We start from the raw sequence: 22,927 nt of genomic DNA, 5'->3' as shown, positions 1-22,927 counted from the left end.
GGGGGCGCCGGTTGGGAGCCCCGCTTGGGGGCCCCGGTTGGGAGCACCGCTTGGGGGCCCCGGTTGGGGTCCCCGCTTAGGGTCCCCGGTTGGGGTCCGCGCTTGGGGTCCCTGCTTGGGATGGTCCCTGCCGAGCGGGGACCCGATTTCAATTGAATTGATTTTTTAATCTGATTGAATTATTGATTGAAATTTAATTGATTAACGCCCAACACTGGTTCATACTTAAAATTAATTGTACCTGACTTTGCATGCTCCACAGACTACTTAGTGAACGCATGCTCATGCGGGGCCTATGGGGACCTAAACCATATCTTTTCCCCTGCCCGGATATGAATGCCGATATATAATGGCTACCCACCTACATATATCCCCTTTTACATCCAAATTCTGTAACTCTTCCATATTATGTAATTATTATTTTGCTTTCCAACCCTTTCATTGGCTAAATGCGAAAGTAAAGCTATTAATATTAAAAAAACAACCTATTTTAGAACATTGTGTGGTGTCAAACCTTTGCCTTTTCCTTTACGGAAAGAATGGAAAAAACAACAACAACCAAACAACAACATAGGCATTATGGCCAATTATGGTATTAAGTTATGTTAACTCTATTCATGTTTAGGCTGATGGTTTTGCCAAAGCCTTAATAAATTAAAAAAAATTAAGTTAGGTTATGTTTGTTATGAGCAAGTTACAAGTTTGTTTGTTTACCACAAGCAAATTAAGGAAATAATAACCAAACGAAACAGGAAATAAAATTCTAATTGCCAAAGAAAGTTTGTGTATAAAACTTTTAATTTCTGTAGCAGACATCATGCTTGACAAAATACTATATAATACTGTTCTTTGTCAAACGTTTTCGCCTTGTGGAAAGTATTTGGTAGCCGGCAACATTTACGGTCAGATTGCTGTATTTGAGTAAGTAATTTGGGTTAATCTTCGCTACAATTCCGTTCTATATAATACCTTCTAAGAAAATAACTTATGTTTTAATAATTTCCAGTCTTGACCGTATATTGAATCCGGTGGTAGAACTTTTGACGCCCGATTATAATAAACCAAAACATACCCATACATTCGATACAAACAATCAAATATGCAGTCTAGCATCTACGGAAAAATTCCTTATAATCGGATCGGTAGACGAAATCTCTGGATATGAATGGAAATTGGCTACAAGTGTAAAACTAGGCAAGCCATCATGGACGTTGAGAATACCAACAGTTTCATCCATGGAACAATGTGACGTGAATTGTCTGTGGCTGTCCGACGATGAAGAAAAGCTGTACGCAGGTTGTGGAGATGGCAAAGTGTATGTCTTCAACCTAGAAGATGGTAGACTGATTTCGACATATAATGGACATCGTGATTTAATACATTCGATTCATGGAAAGTAAGCACTGTTGGTATATTTATTGTTTTGATAATTTTCTTTTGCAAATTACTTCTTTTTTTGTATACACGGTGGAAATAAAGATAGATACTTAGATACCTAAGATAGCTTATTTTACTTAGAGCAATCTTTGATTTTTCTTTAAATAAATAACTGCAGTAACAGATTTATGAAAAGCTTTACTTGAGCTGGGAATATGAACCAACTAAAAGTGCAAAAAGTAAACTCTCACTATTTTACTGTATTAATAATTGATAGGATGAAATCTTCCCTGCAACAATTGGGCCTTGCAAATACAAAACATCCATAAAATCTAATATTAATTTAATGTTACTGTCACCTATAAGGATAGAGTTGAGTAGAGCTGAGGTACAAATCTTCTAGTCTCATAAGACTTTTTGAAATTAAGTTTTTGAAAATATTACAATTATTGAGGAAATAACTAAGTCCTATATAGAAAGTATAGCCACTCATACTAACAAACTAGCTAGCGCATTGTGTGTACCACCACGGATGAGAAAATTGAAGCATAAACACATTTGGAACTGAACTCACCAGGTTAAATAGTTTTCCACACACAGGCAATGCAACATTGGATGGGTATGCCTGACATGCCAAATTATATCAAAAAATTAACTGTTTATGGTCTCATATAAGACTGATTGCACATTGGCAAAAAAAAATATGTATTTTTTTAAATGGTCTCCTAAGAAAACTGCAGGCGTAAGTTCTGCAGATTTTGCAGGCCATTGAAATTATATTTAAGGTAAGCAGTGGATATTCTGCTGTTTCTTGGACATCTTTTATTATAAAATCCAAACTTTATTTGAGAGATTTCATTGTTATCATTGATCCTATCAATTAGTATAATAATATATTAAATGAGTTTTTAATTGGTTTGATTCTTAGCTCAGGTATATTTAATAATTATTTATTAGGGAAATTTATTATTATATTTCCCTTTTTGTAATAACATTTACTTTTTAACAATGTAGCAAGAAATTTAATAAACAAAGAATTTCTTCTTTTATATAACTGAAATACATCTTAAAGTCGTTTGGCTATTAATCTGTGACACAAAGATTGCCGAGAGATATTAAGAAAGCAGTTATGGCATACAATATTTTTATTTAACATCACAGACGAAATCAGCTAATCTCAGCCAGTGAAGATGGATCTGTCCTGCTTTGGGACATGAGAACCAGTAAAGCCTACAATAAACTAGAGCCGCACAATAATAGCAAGGTTAGCCGACCTGATATTGGCAAGTGGGTTGGAGCTGCAACTTTAGGGGATGATTGGATTGTAAGTATTAATGGATTATTGTCTTATCTATTTGTTATTATTATTCAAATATTTGTTACAAATCTCATGAATAGTAACTAATCATTGTTTTTACCACTTATTTTTATTACCTACATGAATAGCAAAGCCATAATATAATCTCGGTACAGAGTACTAAAAAAACCGACCTTAAAAGTACGTGGAATTACATCTATTTGCCAAGTTTTATTGAAATATCCCCTAGTTCGCCACTACACAGGACTTGACACAGGAGATAATAAAAATCGGTTCTCACTACTCAAAGTATATTGAGAGAAAAAACGTCTTGAATTGGAGAATAGCAAAACCAACCATTAAAATAATTGCTTAAGTAAAATTTAGGCGCTATTTATAAAAATGAATGTTCATGCGTGATCAGCCACCCTTAGAGGTGGACGATTTCTTCAAAATCAAATGGGACCACTATGGAGGGTACCCTCATTCTAACAAAAAAGAATCACGAAAATCGGTTTACAAATACCGGAGTTATCGCGTAACATACATACAAAAAAAAAACAGTCGAATTGAGAACCTCCTCCTTTTTTTGAAGTCGGTTAAAAATGAGGCCTATCATTGTAGCATTGTATTTTTTATCGTACTAAAATAAGTGACGGGACGAACAAGTTGTGCGCCTGGTGGTAAACGACACGCCTGTCCATAACAGTTGCAGCGGTTTAAAACGTTAAAGATCTGTGGGGGCATTGCCACTGCGCCTGTCACCCTAAGACAAGTTGACAATTACCATGTGCCTGTAATTTCACCAGCACCCTTACTTACCCTTTTAAACCGGAATGCAGTTCATCAGTTCCCTCGCTGTACATAAAGTACTTAACCAGTGAGGCATCTTTGGATTTGCCTCAATTGGAAGGTTCAAAATTTTCATTGTCTATATATACACTGCTGGACATGTTTTGTCCTTTAAAGGGTTTTAGTATAATAAGCATCTACTATAATAAACTTATTATAACGCTTTTTTAAATATATTTTATTTAAATATTGAGTGGACGTATTATTGTATCATCAAAATTACCGTAATGTGTGTCTGTATTTAGAAATTCGGCCATTATGAATGGCATAGCCCTATTTTATAAACTCGACTAATATTTTTATTAGTAATACAGATTTATTTTTGTACATTATTGAGAACACCTAGGTATATTGTCTATATTTTTTGTTACTTTCTTGTAATTAGGGAATATAAATCATTCATCATTTAGTAGCAGTAGAGCTCCTTGTGCAATTTTAATTTAATTTTTTTATTAAATATGTAAGTGCGCATTTGACTGCCATCTCACCTGATCAAAAGTGACGATGAACTCGACGATGGAGCATGTGCACCTAAAAATGCCTATTCATTCTCGCCTTAACAAGGCCCAAGATATGCCGTTCAGGGAACAAGTCTGGAGGCAGGGAATTCCACTCCATAGCTGTTCGCCATATAAATGTGGGAGCGAAACGCCTTGAGCGAATCCTTGGAATAACCACAACATAGGGGTGGAACCCCGGCCTAAGTCTGATACCCGAAGACGGAAATACATCGTGCAATTCCCTCGCACACTCTCCGTAATATATCCTGTACTATACTGATAAGCAGGCAAATTTACGGCGGTGTTCAATGCTCAGTATTCGTCCAGGGAAGTACTGTAGATATACCTATTTCTTCCGCCAAGCGTACAATGCGTTTTGGCGTTAAAGGGTCCTAGTGAAATTACAGGCACATGGGACTTGTCAACTTTATACCTTAGAGTGACGGGCGCACTGGCAGTGCCTCTTAGACCTTTGTGATTAAGACTCTGAGTGGCCTACCACCAGACGAACGACTTGTTCGTCTTGTTACGTGATATACAGGGTTATTTTTAAAATACTAACAACCTCGCGGGACTATATAGTTCTAGATAGATTTGTAAGAGGTCATGGTCCTATATAGTTTTGTAAACAGAAACTTTTGTTCCATGACTTTATACAAAACATAATAAATTTACCGAAACTTTTTTGTACCATCTTACACTTTTTAGGTCTGTAATGCATAGAGTTATTACCGTTTAGAGCGATCAATTTATATTTGCATGAAAGTAAATAATACGATGAAATGTTTAAAGTCATGGAACGAAAGTAGTTGTTTAAGATGTTAGTAACCGAGGCCGTACACCTTCGTGGCCGAATGGTTAGCATGCTGGACTGCTACGCAAAGGTCTCAGGTTCGATTCCCGGACCAGGAGAAATATTTGCCTACATTTATTTCTCTCGTGAGTTTGGGTGTAATTTGTGGTTGTCTATGTGTGTATCCATGGCACCAGCGACACAGGGTGTGGGGCTATGAGTGTTAAAAAAGTTAGTATTTTCAAAATGACACTGTATAAACAGTAATAAAAATCAGTTAATACCCAAATGTCGTGTAATATTATTATGAAACAAATAACAACGAAAAATCTAATAGAGTCCAAGGTTCCTAAGACAATGTTCCCTTTATCAGGTGTGTGGTGGCGGCCCTCGTCTAGCACTCTGGCACCTCCGCTCTCTGGACGCAGTGACAGTTTTCGACATCCCCGATCACGGCATCCACGTGTGCTTCTTCCACGACGACTGCGTCTTTGCTGGCGGCGCTGCCAAACATCTCTACCAACTTAGCTACTCTGGAGAGGTCAAGGTGGAACTCCCTGTGTCAGCTACAACTGTGTATTCGGCAATACTTAGAACTACACCTAATAAGGTACTAGCTATTGCTGGTTCTAGCCCTGAAATTGATCTATGCACTACTTTTAACTACAGAGACCAAATTTTGCATTTTCGCTAAGTGAAGCCTATTGAATTGTGAAATAAATAAGTAATAAAAAAAATTAATGGCTTTTTATTGAACACTTATTTCGCTTATTAAATGCACAAATGTAGATTTCTTAATCCATAATGTGCTGGGTGGTCAGTTCTACTGTACTTTTTCCCACGGAAGTCACAAAACAGTTTGTTATGTAGGCAGTCACAAACAAGTTACTTAATTTTTTTTCTTACTGATTCCGTTTGCGATCTGTTCTTGAACCATAAACAGATCGGATGTGATTTGAAATAGAGTCCAGAGACGCTTCTCTTCCTCGTCATTATTGCGCTGATAGTTCTGATCTAGTATCTTTGACTTTTTCAAGCGCCTTAAGCTGCAGAGGCCTCTGCTTCTGTAACTACGGAAGTTCCACACGCTTTTTCACATCTCTTTCCGTTTCCGCAACTTTCATGACGGTACTTTAATGAAGTTTTAATGAGGCGCGCGAGCGTATTGATAGAAACCAAAAAGAAGTCCTGTTTAGAACTATTTCATTGAGATCTTTACAGTATTGACACTTCACTCCGTTTTAGTTTCCGTTAAGATTTACTCCTGATATCTGTTTCCGTTATGACACTTCCATTGCATCACTAACGTACAGTAGTTCTTCGACGTAAACTGATGAACCATATGTAACATTTCAGTCTTTAGATAGTTAATAACTTACTTATTGTACACTTTTCTAAAAAAAACAATTTAGCTTAAATTTCATTTATCCACTAACTCTTAAATATACCCATGGCCAGCAATATCAGCGGGAATAAAGCCCTGACTGCCATCTCTTTTTTTCACATAGAACCACTCTGAATCCACATCGGTCTCCTGTCTCCCTTGCACTAACACTACCACGTCTCCCTGACTGACTGTTAATGTTTTATTGCGAATATTGCCTTTATAATCACTATTTACTACTAATAAAGTCTGTGTTTGCACTTTACATCTATCACGATTATCTTTTTCTAATTTGTCTATAGAACACACAGATTTCGTTTTTAAGTATAGGGTGTCAAAGTCCTTTTCTGCGCAGTTTTTGGGTTTTCTTTTCGGTTTGTAGCGACATTCTGAGCGTGTTCTGCCTCGTAATTGTTCCTTCTCCGTATCGGTGAGGTTTCCGCACGGGCGGGGGTAGATGTCTGTGCTGCTCTCCCAACAAGGCGCCTTCTTTTGAGTAGATGGTCTGAAAATGTAAGATAATTAATTTAATAATTTAATTTCAATCATCATTATTCGTCCAACTGCTTGGCACTGGTTAATTTGAATTGTCAATTTTTGTAAGTACGCACATAACAACTAACATAGTATTATCTCAAAATTGCTTCATAGTTATATTAATATTACGTATTTAATTTCAAAGCGACAGTGTTGTCCTGTAACTTTGAAATTAAATCGTTTACGAATGACATACAAGTATAGCGACGTTTTGGAGATAAATTATTAATGTAACGCAATTTTGAGATAAAAATATGATATGACGCAATTTTTGAGATAATACTATGTTAGTTGTCAAGTGCGATATCTACATACACACACTACATTAAGAACTATGTTCATTAATAACAAAACAGTACAGAGTACTAATAAACCGACATCTAAAGTCATTAATCCCCTAGTCTGCCACCCTTAGAGGTGAAATATGTTCTTCAAATTTAAATGCGAGGTACAGAGGTCGGTGCGTACCGAGGTTCCCTCTTTCCAACAAAAAAAGAATCACCAAAATCGGTTCACAAATGCCAGAGTTATCGCGTAACATACATCCAAAAAAATACAGTCCAATTGAGAACCTTCTCTTTTTTTGAAGTCGGTTAAAAAACAAATGTTATGCGATTTACATCCGAAATAATCGTTAGAAAACTGACGAATAAATCAAACCAAAAACAAAGGGTCATTTGTGTTGCTTTTAATGTCCCAGACTAACACACTAATTGCTTCGTCACGAACTAGGTAGTTCACTGACGGAATTCAATCTGGGACACTTCCCAGAGCACCCAGACCAGAAACAATTTACAAAAATTCATTTTCTAACTTCGTCCTACCGGGAAAGGACCCGGGACCTCCTTGTCCAGTTCCCACAGTGCAAACCGTTGGGCCACTGAGGTCGGCACATTATTTTATTTTTATATACAGGTGAAAAGGATTGCAAAAAATCGACAGTTATTATAAAAATGTTAAAAGTAAAATGGCGCTGACTCAGCGTATGCCTAAGTTCCCCAAGGCGCTGGTTTTCAGTCAGAACCAACTTGAGGTACTAACTCTAGAGGTTATTTGTAATGAAAGATCTAATAAACGACTAGGATGAAAATTGATCATTACAATAAAAATATAATAAAGTGTAAATAGTGCATTTAAAAGTAACCTATTCAATATGTGAGTGCATGTGCGGATTTGAATATAAGTGTAACTGTAAATTCGTACAAAATGTATAACCACTTACCGACTAGGTAGTATTCCTAAAGGTAAGCACGCACTGTACAGCAGATAACCCTCGTCGCCATGCGGAGTTTGTGCGTACACCCATTGCTGGTTCTTGAACACCGCATTGACGACCGTTCCCAGCGGCAGGGACAACTCTTCCTGCACACCTTTGTGCGTCTGGTAGAGTGTTGTAGGGTACGCGACCACCACAGGAATGTTTCCTGGACGGTCGATCGATGCCTGAATAAGAAATTAAGAAATTATATAGCGGAACGGAATGGAAACGAATTCTTATAACGATATTGTACATAGAATAATGAACTTTATGTTAAATAGTGTAACGTACAAACTAGATATGAGCCAAAATCTTCCGCGGAATGCGCGAGCATTCTCGAGCATGTGCGAGAATTCCGCAAAAGATTTTAGCTCGTATCATTCCGTTCCGTAGCAATATAAATTGAGCGTAATATTTAGACATTATAGCACCTTTTTAACTTCGTACTAACACACATTTACGGCCATTGTAGGACCCATAGCGTATAAATCGGTGCCCATTTTGGGGGTACAGCGGCGCTGTAGCCGCTTATACGTCTACTGTAGAACTTACTAATGCAGCCTATGCCGTTATTAAGAACTTCTAACTGGCTATTATACGGCTTGTTATTAGAGCTTGCGTGCTAGTTGGGACATCGCCTCTCTGGCAGAGACCGTGGGTTCGAGTCAGGCCTCGCACCCCTGAGTTTTCGGAATTTAATTTGAAATTTACCATGAGCTTTTCAAAGAAAATATCGCGATGAAACTTGCACGTCGGAGAAGGCCTACACCCTCACATAAGAGGAAATATGTACCCAGCAGTGGAACGTATAAATGGGTTGATGATGAAGATATCAATTATAACTAGTGAACAAATCGTTATACAACATATTTATTTATAATATTATTTGAAATTGTTTCGGCATACTTTTTGATTTTTTTGTTTCTCATTGTTTTGGTTTGCGGTTGGTAGCCTATATTTACACAGTACTCTTTACTAGTTTAGTAATACTATATTCTGTAATCTGTGGTAATACCTACTATTTGCAAATATATTTTTTGCAAAAACAAATTATAAATGGATGAACGAAAAAATGAATGAAATATTCCTTAGTGCACTTATAATTACAGTTAAAATACAGTTATAATCGTTATGTATTTTAAATCATCGTTTCTTGTATTATTTAACTAATTTAAGACGTTTATTTTTTGTAAAAAAAAATGGGCTTATCGTGAATAGGCACCCGGTATTTCAATTTTGACAACTTTACAGGTGAAGAAAAAATCATTTAAATAGCATTTGGTTTATTAAATAAAAATACATAGTGTACATACATACATATATGTGTAATAAAAATATTTAAAAACTACGTTTTTTTATTTAATAAACCAGGTGCTATATAAATGACGCTAACAATTTTTGTCTTCATCCTGTAAAGTTGTCAAAATTGAGATAGTACCAAGTGCCAGTTTACAGTTGATATTGCATTTAAAATTGTGTGAATGTTTTAACCTAAATCTATGGTTTTAACGTCTCCGTGGCCCAACGGCATCCACGCTGGACTGTAACGCAGAGGGCCTGGGTTCGATTGCCGGGCCGGGATAAATATTTGTTTGGCCTACATTCATTTCTCTCGTGAGTTTATTGTAATTGTGGTTCTCTGTGTGTGTCCATGGCACCTGCGATACAGGGTTTCCCTAGTGCGGGGCTATGAGTGTGTGCGTTATTATTATTATTACCTCATAGAGGTAGGTAGAGACCGCAGCCTTCCACTTGCTATGATCCTGATAGATATCGTAGCACTTCATTAACCCGCAAATCATCACAGTGTGTGCGCGTTCAACACAAAAAGAACAAACAAATCGATGCATAACAAACACGCAATGCTCATTCAAGCTTCTAAGGAAATATTACTTTTACACTATTGTGTAATCGCGTACGCACAATAAAACAACAAGACGATCTAGAAAATGCATCGACTATATAGGTTATATACTCGATGAGAAAATGTACTCATAAAGTTAATTGCACTAAGGTACTTACTTCAAGCATTCTGGGTTAATTACTTAGGTTCTACACACTCCTATAAAACACGAGTTTCCGCATACGGGATTTACTGGAATGATAGATTTATTTAACACCATCAATAACCAGTTCTAAATAAAGCTCTGGCACTAATTTATTATTGTTAATTTAGTGTACATAATATACCTTGACAAAACATTAATGATAATGCTCAGTATTTGAAACCAGGTCATGGAATATATTAAAAAAGGAAACAAGAAATGTTGTATACAAGTTTTTTTTTAAATGGGACAATATGGGAAAATCCGAAACCATAGAAAATACAAGGAAACTGTCTTAGGAACCAAGCCTTCTTTTGTGAAAACAATTTTGCCATAATCAATTTTTGGTCAAGTGTGATTAGTCCATAAAAATAACTAAAATTTATAAAAAATTTTTTAGTGCTAATCGATTTAGTGTCATCAAGTTTCATGAAGGGATTATTTCATTGTATCGGACGAAAAAAATCGGGACAGCCGAAGTTGGTCAAATTTCATAAAATGTTTTTTATACAAAATTAATAAAATTGATTAGTTTTTCTTACATCTAATAAGCTCAGTTTCAAGTATGATTTCATTGTGTGGGAAGAAAAAAATCGGGACAGTGGCAGTTAGTCAAATTTAATAAAAATTATTTTTCATAGAAAATGAATAATGTAGGTAGGTACTTAGAATAATACCGCATAGAACGATAGTTTCATATCAAACGAACTGTCACAAGTGAGGCAAAAATCAAATTCATGTAGGCTAGTTTTAGTAGTAGGTTAATTTTCGGTTATAGTGAATATTTATATAAAAATACAAGTTGAAACGCGTTACTTCCTTGTGGAATGTGATGTTAGTATCTATTTTATGTTTATCTGACGTATTTTTACACTCATTTACCGCACATTTCGTCATTTTTAGCTAAAATTCTTGATCTGTTCGCGGTGCAAGTTGACCTTGAGCACTGAAGGCCCGCCCGCTCGTGTAGGCCCATTGGGCGCGCTTCAATTTGCGTGTGCGGACTAGGTTTCTATGCGTTATTATTTTAAGTGTAGGTACTTATGAATAATTTGGAAGGTAAGGTAAGGGTGAATTTACAGACACATGGGATTTGTCAACTTGTGTCTTAGGGTGACAGACGCAGTGGCAGTACCCCACAGACCGTTGTGATTTAAAGCTCTGAGTGGCACAGCAACCGTTATGAAGCTCCCATGGTCACGGCTATCTACGAACACGGGATCTGAGGCCTTTTGGTAAAGCTTAGATCAGAAAAAATATTTAAGTAAAGAATAAAAAAGTGCACAATACAATTTAAAGAAAGAGAAACATATGAGTTTGGGTGAGAGTAGTGATAGTATACGAAACAATCTTTACGGTAGGGACGAGAGGCGAGATTAAAGAGGACAGAGTATAGAAGGGACAAAACATTGATGTCTCTACGACGATGAATAGTAACATCCTGGTTTGGACCAGAATTCTGACACATGGTTAAATTTATGGAAGCCAAAAAACGTAATGCAAAGATTCTGCAACCGGTCCAGCTTATTGAGGAGAGCCTCACACAAACCTGGATAGCGTGCATCTGCATATTTCAAAACAGACGAAAGGAACGACTGGAACATATAATAATTATTCTACGTGTCTTATGTAGTGATTTGGGCACGTACGGCAGATGTATGAATGTAGATTAACGAAAGAAATATATAGCGCTAACGTGGAAGGTATCATTGAAAGAGGACGGCTACGAAAACATTGTCAGATCAAATTGAGTGTTCTTAATGCGTAGTCGGAAGAATAAGGGTGCGTTCCCAGGGCACGTGATGTCAAACGCGCCGATTTGTTAAATAAAAGGGCGCTTGTGACAAAACTCAGAATCGAGAAAATTATGTTTAAAAGAAACGAAATAAAAAAAAATATCTTCTTTTCTTTATGACAAAAATAAAAATAGTGATAGGTCGGCCTGTTTTCACTGATCACTGCGACAGGAGGTATACATAACAAAATTTTTGATAAAATGTCACATGCGCCCTTTCTACTAACGTGTAGGAAGCCGTCTTAAGATAGCTTGTATGAAAAGATTGATGTATGTAAGTGAGGTATTACTCTGCATAGGTACTTCAAAGCGAATTAACTGCCTCCGTGGCCGAACGGTTACCATGCCGGGCAGCCACGCAGAGGTCCCAGGTTCGATTCCCGGGCCGAGAGAAATATTTGTATGGCCTACATTTATTTATCTCGTCAGTTTGGGTGTAATTTGTGGTAGTCCTTAGAGCGGGGCTATGTTGAGTGTGTGCGTTATTATTATTATTATTATCTAAGGGCGTGACTGTAAAAGAAAACAAATAACATAGTAGGCAATAAGCCAGGATTGCATTATTTCTGCAGCAGTTTCATCGACTTTTATGTCATATATAAATTGTTAATTTTACACCCAATATACTTTTAACATTTAAAATATCAACTGCGTGAAACGAGAAAACGCGATATTAACGGTCAGAGGTCTGACAAATTAATGGCTTTCAACTGCAGTATAAGTACGTACGGACGAATTGGTACAACGCAATTAAAGCAGTTACGATTAACCCAGAGATTTATTATTGTTTTAAATAAACCGCATTGAATAATGACCCGTCTACTCCTCAGATAATATTGTGCTTTTTTTCTCATACAGTTCACTTTTACGACCTATTTTTCATTTAAAGGTTGCGTAAAATGTTTCCAGACACGAAATTTGAACTTTAGGAAGTTTTAAAGAAACTTCGAAGACTATCTCAGATTACTTAATGCACGCAAAAAGCGTTCTTAAATTTTGAACAACATGAACTTAACATTACTTCAACGTCCTGCTGAGCTGTATTTAATTCTAGTAAACTTGTAACGTAATCATTAAGTATTTGATGTCAGAATCATTTGCGTGTAGCAGGCGTCATAGCGTGTGGATTGAAAGAAAATCCTTTGTTTTTGCGACGAAAGGTCCAAAATTGATCCCCAAGTCTTTCCGTACGGCACAAAAAGCTACACTATACCATAATGTTATAATAACAACGCCGACATGAATTATGGTCAAGATTTACAAGTGCATTTAAAATTCTTTTGTGCATCTCCGCGAATTTAAACGCTGTTTCGTTTATATCGAAGATGATCGATCGTTTTTTTCGTACATTATAACAGATATTTTAATACTATATTAATTATTTTTGACATAAAAGGTTTTGGTTTCGGGTATTGGTTTCTACTAAATTGATTTACGGATAAAAATATAACGTGTACTGTATTGTGCAGATAAATTATGATTCAATTCAGAGTTACTGAATGGGAGCATATTTAATTAATTTTTACAGCAAAGTGCATGTTTACGTCTTATACATAACATGTGTAACTATGTATGGGCATCTACATGTTTTTACAGTTATAACATTATTTACTGACCTCACTCAAGAAGCTATCCAAGTCTCGTATGTCGTACCCGAACCTGCCATCTTTTCGCTTCTTTCTCCTGTGTCGATGACGATGTTTCCTCTTTGTATACTCCTCGGTGGCTCCACTAGTATCGTCAGAACACGACTCCCGTGCATTCACAAGTTCATCACAAACACTTTTAAACCTAAGATTGTGATAATATTCATTACGTCCCACGACCCTCTCTCTCACTTCTCTTGACTTGCACTTTCTAACACGCTCGTTTTCGTTCAAATGGCTTCGTCTCTCTTCACTCACAAGCAAATTTTTTAATCTCTCTTCCGTCTGTAATTTTTCTGGTGGTAACTTTGTGCTCTCCAGGTTCTCCTTCAGCACCCACGTCAAAGATATTTTGGATTTATGTCGATGAGAGAGCGGCGTTGAATGCCACAGACCCATGTCTTGAATTTCTGCGTATTCCGCTTCTGATTCTGGACTGTTTATATTGGCTGTCTTGCAGTTTGCGAGCAAATCTAATGCGTCGCAAGGTAGAGTAACCTGCAATGTTGCACAAGTTTCAGTATGACACAATGGCTGAAGAATTTATTAAAACTGTTCAGAAACTTCATTTACCAGGTTTTGAACTTCATCTCTTCTATTTTGATCGCTGTTACCAACATCGTTCTCCCGGTAAGGCGGCGGTAAATCCTTGAACGTGAGCTCTGAAAGCGGTACATTCAAAATTGCTTCGATTAAATTACAATCGATCGTAATTCAATAATTAATAACGCGATTTATCGGCAGTCCGCTCAACGGATGTAGAGGCATAAATATCGGTCGCGGAGTCAAAACAATGAAAGTGGGCGCGGGTCGAGTGCGGAACAATGGAACGCCAGAGGGATGCGCTCCTGGAGTACCCGCGTGGCTGCCGCGTACCGCGAGTCGCGAGCGCAGCGCCGATGTGCCGCCCACCGTCCGCGGTCCCGCGCCTGCGCCGCTGGACTGCGGCCGCGGCTCCGCTGATACACTATTGACATCGCCCACCTCTAAAAAAATCTCGGAACATTCTCACGAGCGCGCTCATGCGAACGCAATGGGCTACGCCGAATACGCCTCAGGACACGATTCGCAGCCGATGTAAACCTTCGGTCACGACCGCTTCATTATGCATTCTTTTGCGTAACAGATACGGCACGTTTCTAAGATAACATGCATTTCTAATCTGTGAGCTTGTGCTGCGGAAGTAATTTGTCCGTTAGCGGTCGAGGTGTGAAGATATGAGACGATTTCAAACAATAAGGTCTAAACGAGGAGGTCTTACCACTTCACACGTTTCTCTTATCTACTAATTTAAAAAACATTTCAACACCTGTATTTGTGATTCGTTAGAAAACTTTATTGTTCTTTTGTCGGTATTTAGGTATCTGAAAACAAAAGTAATTTGTGTCCGTTTACATTTAAAATACTTTACAATTCGGTTCCACCACTACCGTTCTTTCTTTGGTCGACTAGAAAGTTTGGGACACTTCTATTTTGATATGTCCCTCATACAGTGGCGTACAAGCAAAGGAATGGAATACGCTACGTATATTTCCCGAAAAATTGAGGCTATTGAAGACTAGAGTGAATAGGCATTTTTTAAAAAAGGGAACCATCTTCGATCACGTCGTCGCTTAACAGTTAACAGGCGTGCGCCTATTTTTCATTAAGGAGAACTAGAGACCATTTATATGCCCTCAACTTCCAAAACCATGTAGATATAAGTAACCTTTACAGAACTTTTATTTTCTTAAATTTTACAAACCATTAAGTTGAAATTTTGAAAAATGTTTCGAACCCCATGGCGGACATTACCGGCGCGTACTCAAGCGCTATTCATCAACACGTGGTTAATGATGCGCCAGCGCATTTGCAAAGCACGCATACCAAATTGCACGCACCACTCGGAGCTCATCTAGGGAAGACGGCACAGCCGTGACTGGGTTTTGATGACTTAATTTTGCATTTGTCAAGGGAAATCTTTTGCCTGCGTCTTTCATGCCAATTGATCGATGATGTCAATGGACCCAGAACGAAACGAAAAATACGACATAAGTCGTACGAATGCCTCGTTCTTCACTGTTAAATGTTGAAAATATTCCTTACATTTATTACTACTTTATTCATTAGAAAACGACTTTCATAGTGGCTGGTAGCCTGCCCATTAAAAAAATTTCGACAATCTCAAACAAACATAAAATCTTCGTATCTCTCGCGCTGTTATTTATTTTTTTTCTAATGCGACCACTTACTAGAAGACCCTTAATAATACATTTAAAGAATAAAATTTCGACCTTCCAAACGCATGCAAATTTTTTCATCACACAAAGATTTTATAAGTCAACATAAGGCAAAAGAAACCTGCACGAAGCGTCGTTAAATTCTCAATGCGATTTTATATGGAGAAAGCACTCCGAATTTTACGAAAGCTGCAACCACATTATGTTTTCGGTAACCGCATGCACCACATACACATAAATAACTTAATTATGTTCTGCTTCACAACCTTTTATTTGCCTAATAAAGTATTGTAAAGTACGGCATAAAAGTGTGTTTGGCGGTTCACTGCCGATAAGTTGAAATTGAAAAACATCCGTTGTCACATACGCGTGATAACGTTCTAGATATCGGAGGGAATAAATTGTCATAACATGGTCAAAAGCCTATAATTAACTGTAAAAGGCATACGGTTATACTCAGGTTTCAAAAATGAATATGGATCGTTTTTGGAAGCTTATGACAGACCGAAGAAGAATAATGTACTGAACTCATAAAGTTGTAAGTGAAAATAAATAATTAAGCATAATTTTAGCAGTGTGTATTTTTTTTAGTACACCAAGCGACGCGACGCCGGGATGAAAAAGTCGTACGTCTTTTAAGCGTAAGCGTAAGCGACACGCCTGTCAAAGATCTGAGTGTAACCCTGACAGTTGACAAGACCTATGTGCCTATAATTCTTAGAGGATGTAAGACTTGTAATTTCATCAGCATTCCTTACCCTTCAAAACCTACTGACATTACTGCTTCGCGGCAGAAATAAGGTGGCAGTATTCTCTGGACGAACTTTTTCACAAGGTGCTCTTCTGCTACTAAACTATTTGACCACAGGACTTACTCTATTCCGTAAAACTACATTATCTATACATTTAATCGTACTTAAGCTTACATTGATAACGGATATCAAACCCGTATTAACTTTTCTTTTTTCCTATAATAAAGTGTATTATTACTTTATTAAACTCAGCAGACTATGTAAGAACAAAAACAAGAGCGTAATAACCTTTTCGTGCTTTTTTACATTCCACAAAATTGGAAAGTGAGACAAGATTGGTAAAAGCAAAATGTGGTATCTACGTACCAGTACTGCTGTGGTTTTAAGCCGGTCTGCCATAATAGCAAAACATTAAATTTTGATAGAAAAATGGCAACAATTAAATTTTAATGAACTTATTTTTTTTCATAATGGCACTGGATTACTTTGTGCTAATGTCAAAGTAAAAGGGTTTTTTAAAGGAAATAGTGAAGTGCATATCTGAAAACTTAATACACATAAAATTATATTCATTATTCAAATAATTTTCAAATCTTAAAAAATATTTCACTACAAATAAAACAACTGTCTAACAAAACTAGTATGAAAAATAATTTAAAAACATGTGTCAAAACTAGACCTCTGCTAATTTCTCAGTGTACAACGAAAGTGTTCATTTATTAACAAACATGGTTTACATAACAAAAATACTGATTAGTTACACATCAATTTAAATTAACTTTAAACGAATTAACAATTCTTTTAACAAAATTACCGTAATTTTTCTCAAAAGTTGCTCCACAAATTATCTTCGTTTATACAATGAATCACAACAACAAATACCTAAATATATTTATGACATAACGAATAACATATATTGCATAACATTATTTAAAAAATATCATCTGATTTACTGAAAATAATCGGGACTTTTTATCTCTTTCGCATAAAACCTTGAGTCTAGTATGCCCGAATAAAGAACAAACTAGAACACTGTGCAAATGAAACTGCCCTCATTTTTGCAAAAACTATAAATGCAAATAGTTATATTGTAAGGCTCGCGATCCGACTTATGTGTGTAAAATGTTCTAATTGGACAGAAAAGGAAGCGTGGAGATCCATTATATGTATATATGTTGAGATCCAATAAAAGTTTTTATTGAATTAAGAATATTAAAATGATGTCCCACTGTTGGGCAAAGGTTATTAAAAGTTATTTTAATTTTTTTTAATTATTTTCTGCTTTTTTATTTTAAGCTTTCGAGCTGATGAAACGAAATTGAACCTTTACTTACAAATAAAAAAATCTTCTATTTTCAAGCATTGGACTTTGTTACAACGTTTGTGTGCAATTTTAATTTTTTTTTTGTTGATCAAATTGTACAATTAGACCGTTATATCAAATAAAATGGTGTTTCATACCGATAGAATGATGTACCTTTTAGTAAAATAGGTATGTTTTTACCCATAAATTTGTGGTTATACGTTAGTTGTATGCCAGAAATACATAGGGCGCACTATAAGTTTCCGGAACTGGCCACTTACACAAAACAAAATTTAAAAAGCAATTAGAGCATTTGAAAATGGGACTCTTTGGCTGTAGAATACGGTTTGTTTCATCTGACTGTCACTTGTTTTTACATTGTGGCGTCATTTTAGAAATTGGTTATCTGCATCACCATGGAATAACTCGTGAAAGTAGTATGATTTTCTACGACTTTAAGAGTAATGTAACAGCTCAGCGGATCTTTGCTCGGCTTCAAACAGCTTATGGCGATGAAGCACCATGCAAGACAACTATTTATATCTGGTTTGGAGAATTCAAACGCGGTCGTGTGAATCTCAGTGACGAATTTCGTGATGGTCGCCACTGCTGTGAACAACAAAAACATCGATGCTGTGGGCCGTATAATCAAAATAGACAGAAATGTGACATACCATGAGATTCAGACAACTTTAAGTATAGGCATGAGTCAAATACAATCAATACTACACAAACATTTCAGTGTGAAAAAGCTGTGCTCTCGGTGGATCCCACACAATTTGACTGAGGCTCAAAAAACGGATCGCGTCACTTGGTGCAATACCATGCTTACCAGATTCAACGAAGGGGCATCAAATTTAGTATGGGACATAGTAACAGGTGACGAAACGTGGATTTATAGTTACGATCCCAAAACAAAGCAGCAATCGAGCGTATGGGTCTTTCGAGATAAGCCGAAACCAACCAAAGTGGCGTGCATGCAAGTGCCTCTAAGCGGATGATCGCTTCTTTTTTTAATAAAACTGGACACGTGGCTATTGTTGCTTTGGAGAATCGTTGTACCGTAAATAGTGATTAGTACACGACCATTTTTTTGCCGGAAGTTATTGACAAACTCTGTAAAAATAACCGTAAACGCCATATCATCTTTCACCACGATAATGCCAGTTCTCATACGGCAGGTAGACAAATTAATTTTTGAAGGTGAACATCGTTAACCTTATGAGCCATCTGACCTGGCACCTTGTGACTTTTATTTATTTCCAAAAATTAAGGACCAGTTACGCGGTCAACTATTTTCATCACCTGAAGAGGCTGTCGAAGAGTATGTAAAATATGTTTCAGAGATTATCACGGAGGAGTGGCATAAATGTTTTCAAAATTGGTTCATTCGTATGAAAAAGTGCATTAACGCTAACGGAAAATATTTTGAGAGACAATAAATTAATTTCTAACCATTTATAGTGTTTTTTTCTTATTCATTCCGGAAACTTATAGTACGCCCCATGTATTAGATGTGTATTTAGATGTTAGATATGCATTGCGATAAAATGTTATGCATTAATTTTAGTACATAATGCTAAATTAATTTTCTTTTGATGTAAAAAAACTTGCTTTTTTGGTGAGCGGTTAAATACTACCTCTCTTTAAATTTGTATATTTTTTTCTAACTAGTTTCACTATAATAGGAAGTATAATATCATTGATAATAAGTACTTCTGTCTGTTATTTTTATTGTCATCCTACAACCGTGGCGAATTTGCCCTTGGGCCACCTTAGGCCCGGGCTAGGGTAGCTAGATTTTTGGGGCGGCCAATCGTGACAAAAAATTCACTGATGAACAAGAAATAACTTAAAGGACCTAAATATTTTAAAGGCTCTCGCACATTATGGCGGGCCGCGCTGCACCGCATCGTATAACAATAATCTTCTTTCGCACATTTTATTTATAAAATATAGACATCTCTATCAGTAGGTATATTAGTGCTGAGAAAGGGGTGGCTGGTACTGACTACATGGCCTGGGGCCTAGAGTGGCCAACATTGCAAGTCCGCCACTGCCTACAACAACGATTTTCCGTTAATAATAATTTAGTTTGTTTAAAATGTCTTACGATAACATTTGCAGTCGACAATATTCTTCTGTTACGTGCCTATTAGTGGAGTTATTTAACTAATTCGTATTATCAGAGAAAGTTAAGTTTTTCTAAAGGAATAGTTAATAAGTACTATTGTTTACAATTATCTTTAAAGTGTTTCGTAAAACATGTTTAACCAGAAATTCGACTAAAAGTTCACTGGATCACCTAAGTTTGCGTGTAGTTTTGTGCACTTTTGTTATTCTCAGTTGTAAATCAATGGTGTGGACATATTTTTTTTTTCGAGTCAATAATAATATGTATTTATACATTTGTATACTTGATTATTTTGATAGGTAGTCTATATGAGGTTAAAGGTAAGGTATATCGCCTGTGTTGGGGGGTTTTTATTATTGGAATTGAATCATATTAGTATCAATTCCGATTAAAATATTCCTTTTGACTTTTCATTTATTACAATTTAATATTTTTTTCATGACATGTCTAATAGCGAGCTCGCTGTCTTCCATCTTTTTTAAACAGAATAGAAAAAATGTTGCCATAGATATAGAGCTATTGACAGTAACTCGCCCTTCAGACAAAAGTTTTTTCACATAATCTCATGTGCACCTTATTTACTGCTTACCTTTGATTTTAATGGGTTATCTAGCAAAACATCCAAGTGACTAAACAACCATAAGTATCACGAATAAACAAAACAAAAGCGGCGTTATGTAAAATATTAAATCTTTATTCACAATTGAAGACGTTAAAAGACACTAAATCAGCGGACAATGATCAACAAACATTCCTACCGCATTATCCTTTTTGGTGCAGACGAGGCGTGAAAGCGGAAGACAATGCGCCGGCGCATGTCGGCTAAAGAATATATTTCTGCATCACTCGCTAAGACATACGATGTGAAATCATACGTCTTCAGAAAGATATCTTTCTGAAAACTTAAAATTTCGTCTAAACTTTAGGCCGAAGAAGTGATAGTTGATAGAAAATGAAAGATTAGGAACAATACAAACGAACGAACGAATGAACTTTATTTTCATATATATTTTCGATCGAAATTGATATCAGTAGTACTACTGCTGGCCTTGGTTTGGGTCACTTGGAGCTTTAAGGCGTCATCCTGTACCATAACTGATGTTATTGAGGAGGCCTATTTTCAACTGTAGACGACTACACGCGAGTTAGTGTCAAATATATATCTCCAATATAATTTATAGATTCGAGATCGACAAAAAACCATGACTCAAAAATCGGTCCCCACGTTGAGAATTTTTTTTCGAATATATCTTATGGAGGGAGGAATGTTCACGACTGCCGAAAACGTGCGTACACGCACCACCGTGACACCAAAACTCACGCGTCGCTTTTGTTATCCTGTTGAGAGAATTTCGAAAATTTCTGTAAGCATTCATTTTGAAGAATTTTTAGGGGCATTGACGGCATATTTACAACTGCGTTGTTGTAAAGTTTCGGGTTGATTATATTGGTAGCTATGTAGGTACTGTGTCTAACAAATGATATAATGTTCCAATAAGAGCACAAATATACTTCATTTTGTATTAAAATACATCAGCGTTTCGAGATCACTGTTGCGTACACGAAATTTACCTACGAATTTAATTCTATTTCTTTTTTAAAAAAGCTATCTACAGAACGCAGAGCGTAGATTTCTTTAAATGTACGTCATTCTTTCCAGTCTTGAGTGTCAAGGAATTGTCCAATTTTTCCCCACCGCTCTAACAAGGTCGTTAGTACACATTTTGAAGTATAGGATCATTGGTTCAAATTAAATATCTCTATTTCGTAGGAATTAAAAATACTATTTACCTAGTCATTCGCAGGACACATTCACCAAAGATTGATTTATTTTTAATATGACAAATATTTAATTCCAGTTGAAAAGTACACCAATATCATCCATATTATCGTTGATTTTATATACATCTTATTTAATAAGCTTTCCTAAATACCTAGTGCATTTTTAACATGAGCTTTCAACTTTTGCAGTGCATCTGTTGCCTGTCCACTTATCAATACTTATCTGGGTTTCCACTCAAGCACCCTTCTATCCCGTTTGTGTCTTGTCTATGACATATACGGCTTGCTGATTTCCACATTCCGCTGGCTACCATCTTTGCCTGTCGATAAGGTTGCTTCTTTTCCAGATCTCGGCGTGCTTGGTTCGATCTAGGAGAGCGAGCTAATTTAGCTTTTGCACTGTCTGTCTGTCAGCGTGTATGACTAGACCCTGAATTTTAGTCTGCGATACGTCAGTTACCGAAGTTTAAAAATGGAATCGAACTTTACAGTGGTAGGAAATGACACTGTTTTTCCGCATAAAATAACAATCGCGAAAACCTAAGAACTTGATGTTATTATGCTATATACGAACTGATTAACTTTAATGAAAGATGAAATTGTATCAACAAAGAAACAATATATAAATATATACTATTAACACCTATTTTTCTCTTTTTTATTACATCAAACTTAATAATGGTAAAGTTATATTCGTGGGCGTTTCTAAGAATAGTTTGTACGGACATAATAAGTTGCCGATAATGATCTTCATAATAACATACTTAAAATCGAGCTTTAACTTCAAACTAATAGATCATTGGATCGTGCATCATTTAGGCCGTTTACGCGTTTCGATTATGTCTCGAAATAAATTTGATATCTAACGTAGGCAAATAGGTATGTAGAAATGACAATGGCAGGTACGTTATACACGTTGAAAATTGTGATAGTTGTTTTGGAATCTGTATACTATTTATTTTTATTACACACACAGAACAGTAAGGTTAAGGAACACAACAAGTGGCCTTATTGCTTAGCAATTTCATTCAGGCTATCGTACCATAGAAAATTTGGAAATGCAAAGGATGTCATTTTTATGATATTTATTAACTAGATATTAAAGTGTTTTCTTTTTCAGATCTATTAAATTCATTTCAATTTATTGCTCCAGATAAATTTTACAAAGACCTTAAATAATAAAGATCCTTATTATATGATACTCTGTATCTAAAATTGTGTATTTTTGTTATTTCGAACAAATTAAAATTTCG

The 22,927-nt window shown here is 36.2% G+C and overlaps 2 protein-coding genes across 2 annotated transcripts in view; one reads left to right on the top strand and one right to left on the bottom strand.

Annotated features, from left to right (window-relative positions):
* The first annotated feature begins 782 nt into the window (after positions 1-782).
* Positions 783-5,646, top strand: LOC113237480 (THO complex subunit 6). Its single transcript, XM_026473974.1, has 4 exons — positions 783-921; positions 1,007-1,396; positions 2,539-2,701; positions 5,193-5,646. Exons 1-4 carry the CDS (start codon positions 818-820, stop codon positions 5,511-5,513), a joined length of 978 nt encoding a protein of 325 aa, XP_026329759.1. The 5' UTR covers positions 783-817; the 3' UTR covers positions 5,514-5,646.
* A 410-nt stretch (positions 5,647-6,056) lies between these two features.
* The window catches only part of LOC113237479, a 42,290-nt gene continuing 25,419 nt past the window's right edge, over positions 6,057-22,927 (bottom strand). The window contains exons 2-5 of the mRNA XM_026473973.1: positions 14,058-14,146; positions 13,455-13,982; positions 7,963-8,183; positions 6,057-6,708 (exon numbers count right to left, since the gene is read on the bottom strand). Of these exons, the coding sequence (XP_026329758.1) occupies positions 6,258-6,708; positions 7,963-8,183; positions 13,455-13,982; positions 14,058-14,146 (1,289 nt within the window). The 3' untranslated portion in view covers positions 6,057-6,257. The remainder of the gene's footprint in view (positions 6,709-7,962; positions 8,184-13,454; positions 13,983-14,057; positions 14,147-22,927) is intronic.

Source organism: Hyposmocoma kahamanoa, unplaced genomic scaffold (assembly GCF_003589595.1).
Source record: "Hyposmocoma kahamanoa isolate Upper Pololo Valley unplaced genomic scaffold, ASM358959v1 93, whole genome shotgun sequence".
Classification (NCBI taxonomy): domain Eukaryota; kingdom Metazoa; phylum Arthropoda; class Insecta; order Lepidoptera; family Cosmopterigidae; genus Hyposmocoma; species Hyposmocoma kahamanoa.
Note: the sequence above shows the minus strand (reverse complement) of the source record. Positions and strands in the feature narration are given on the sequence as shown.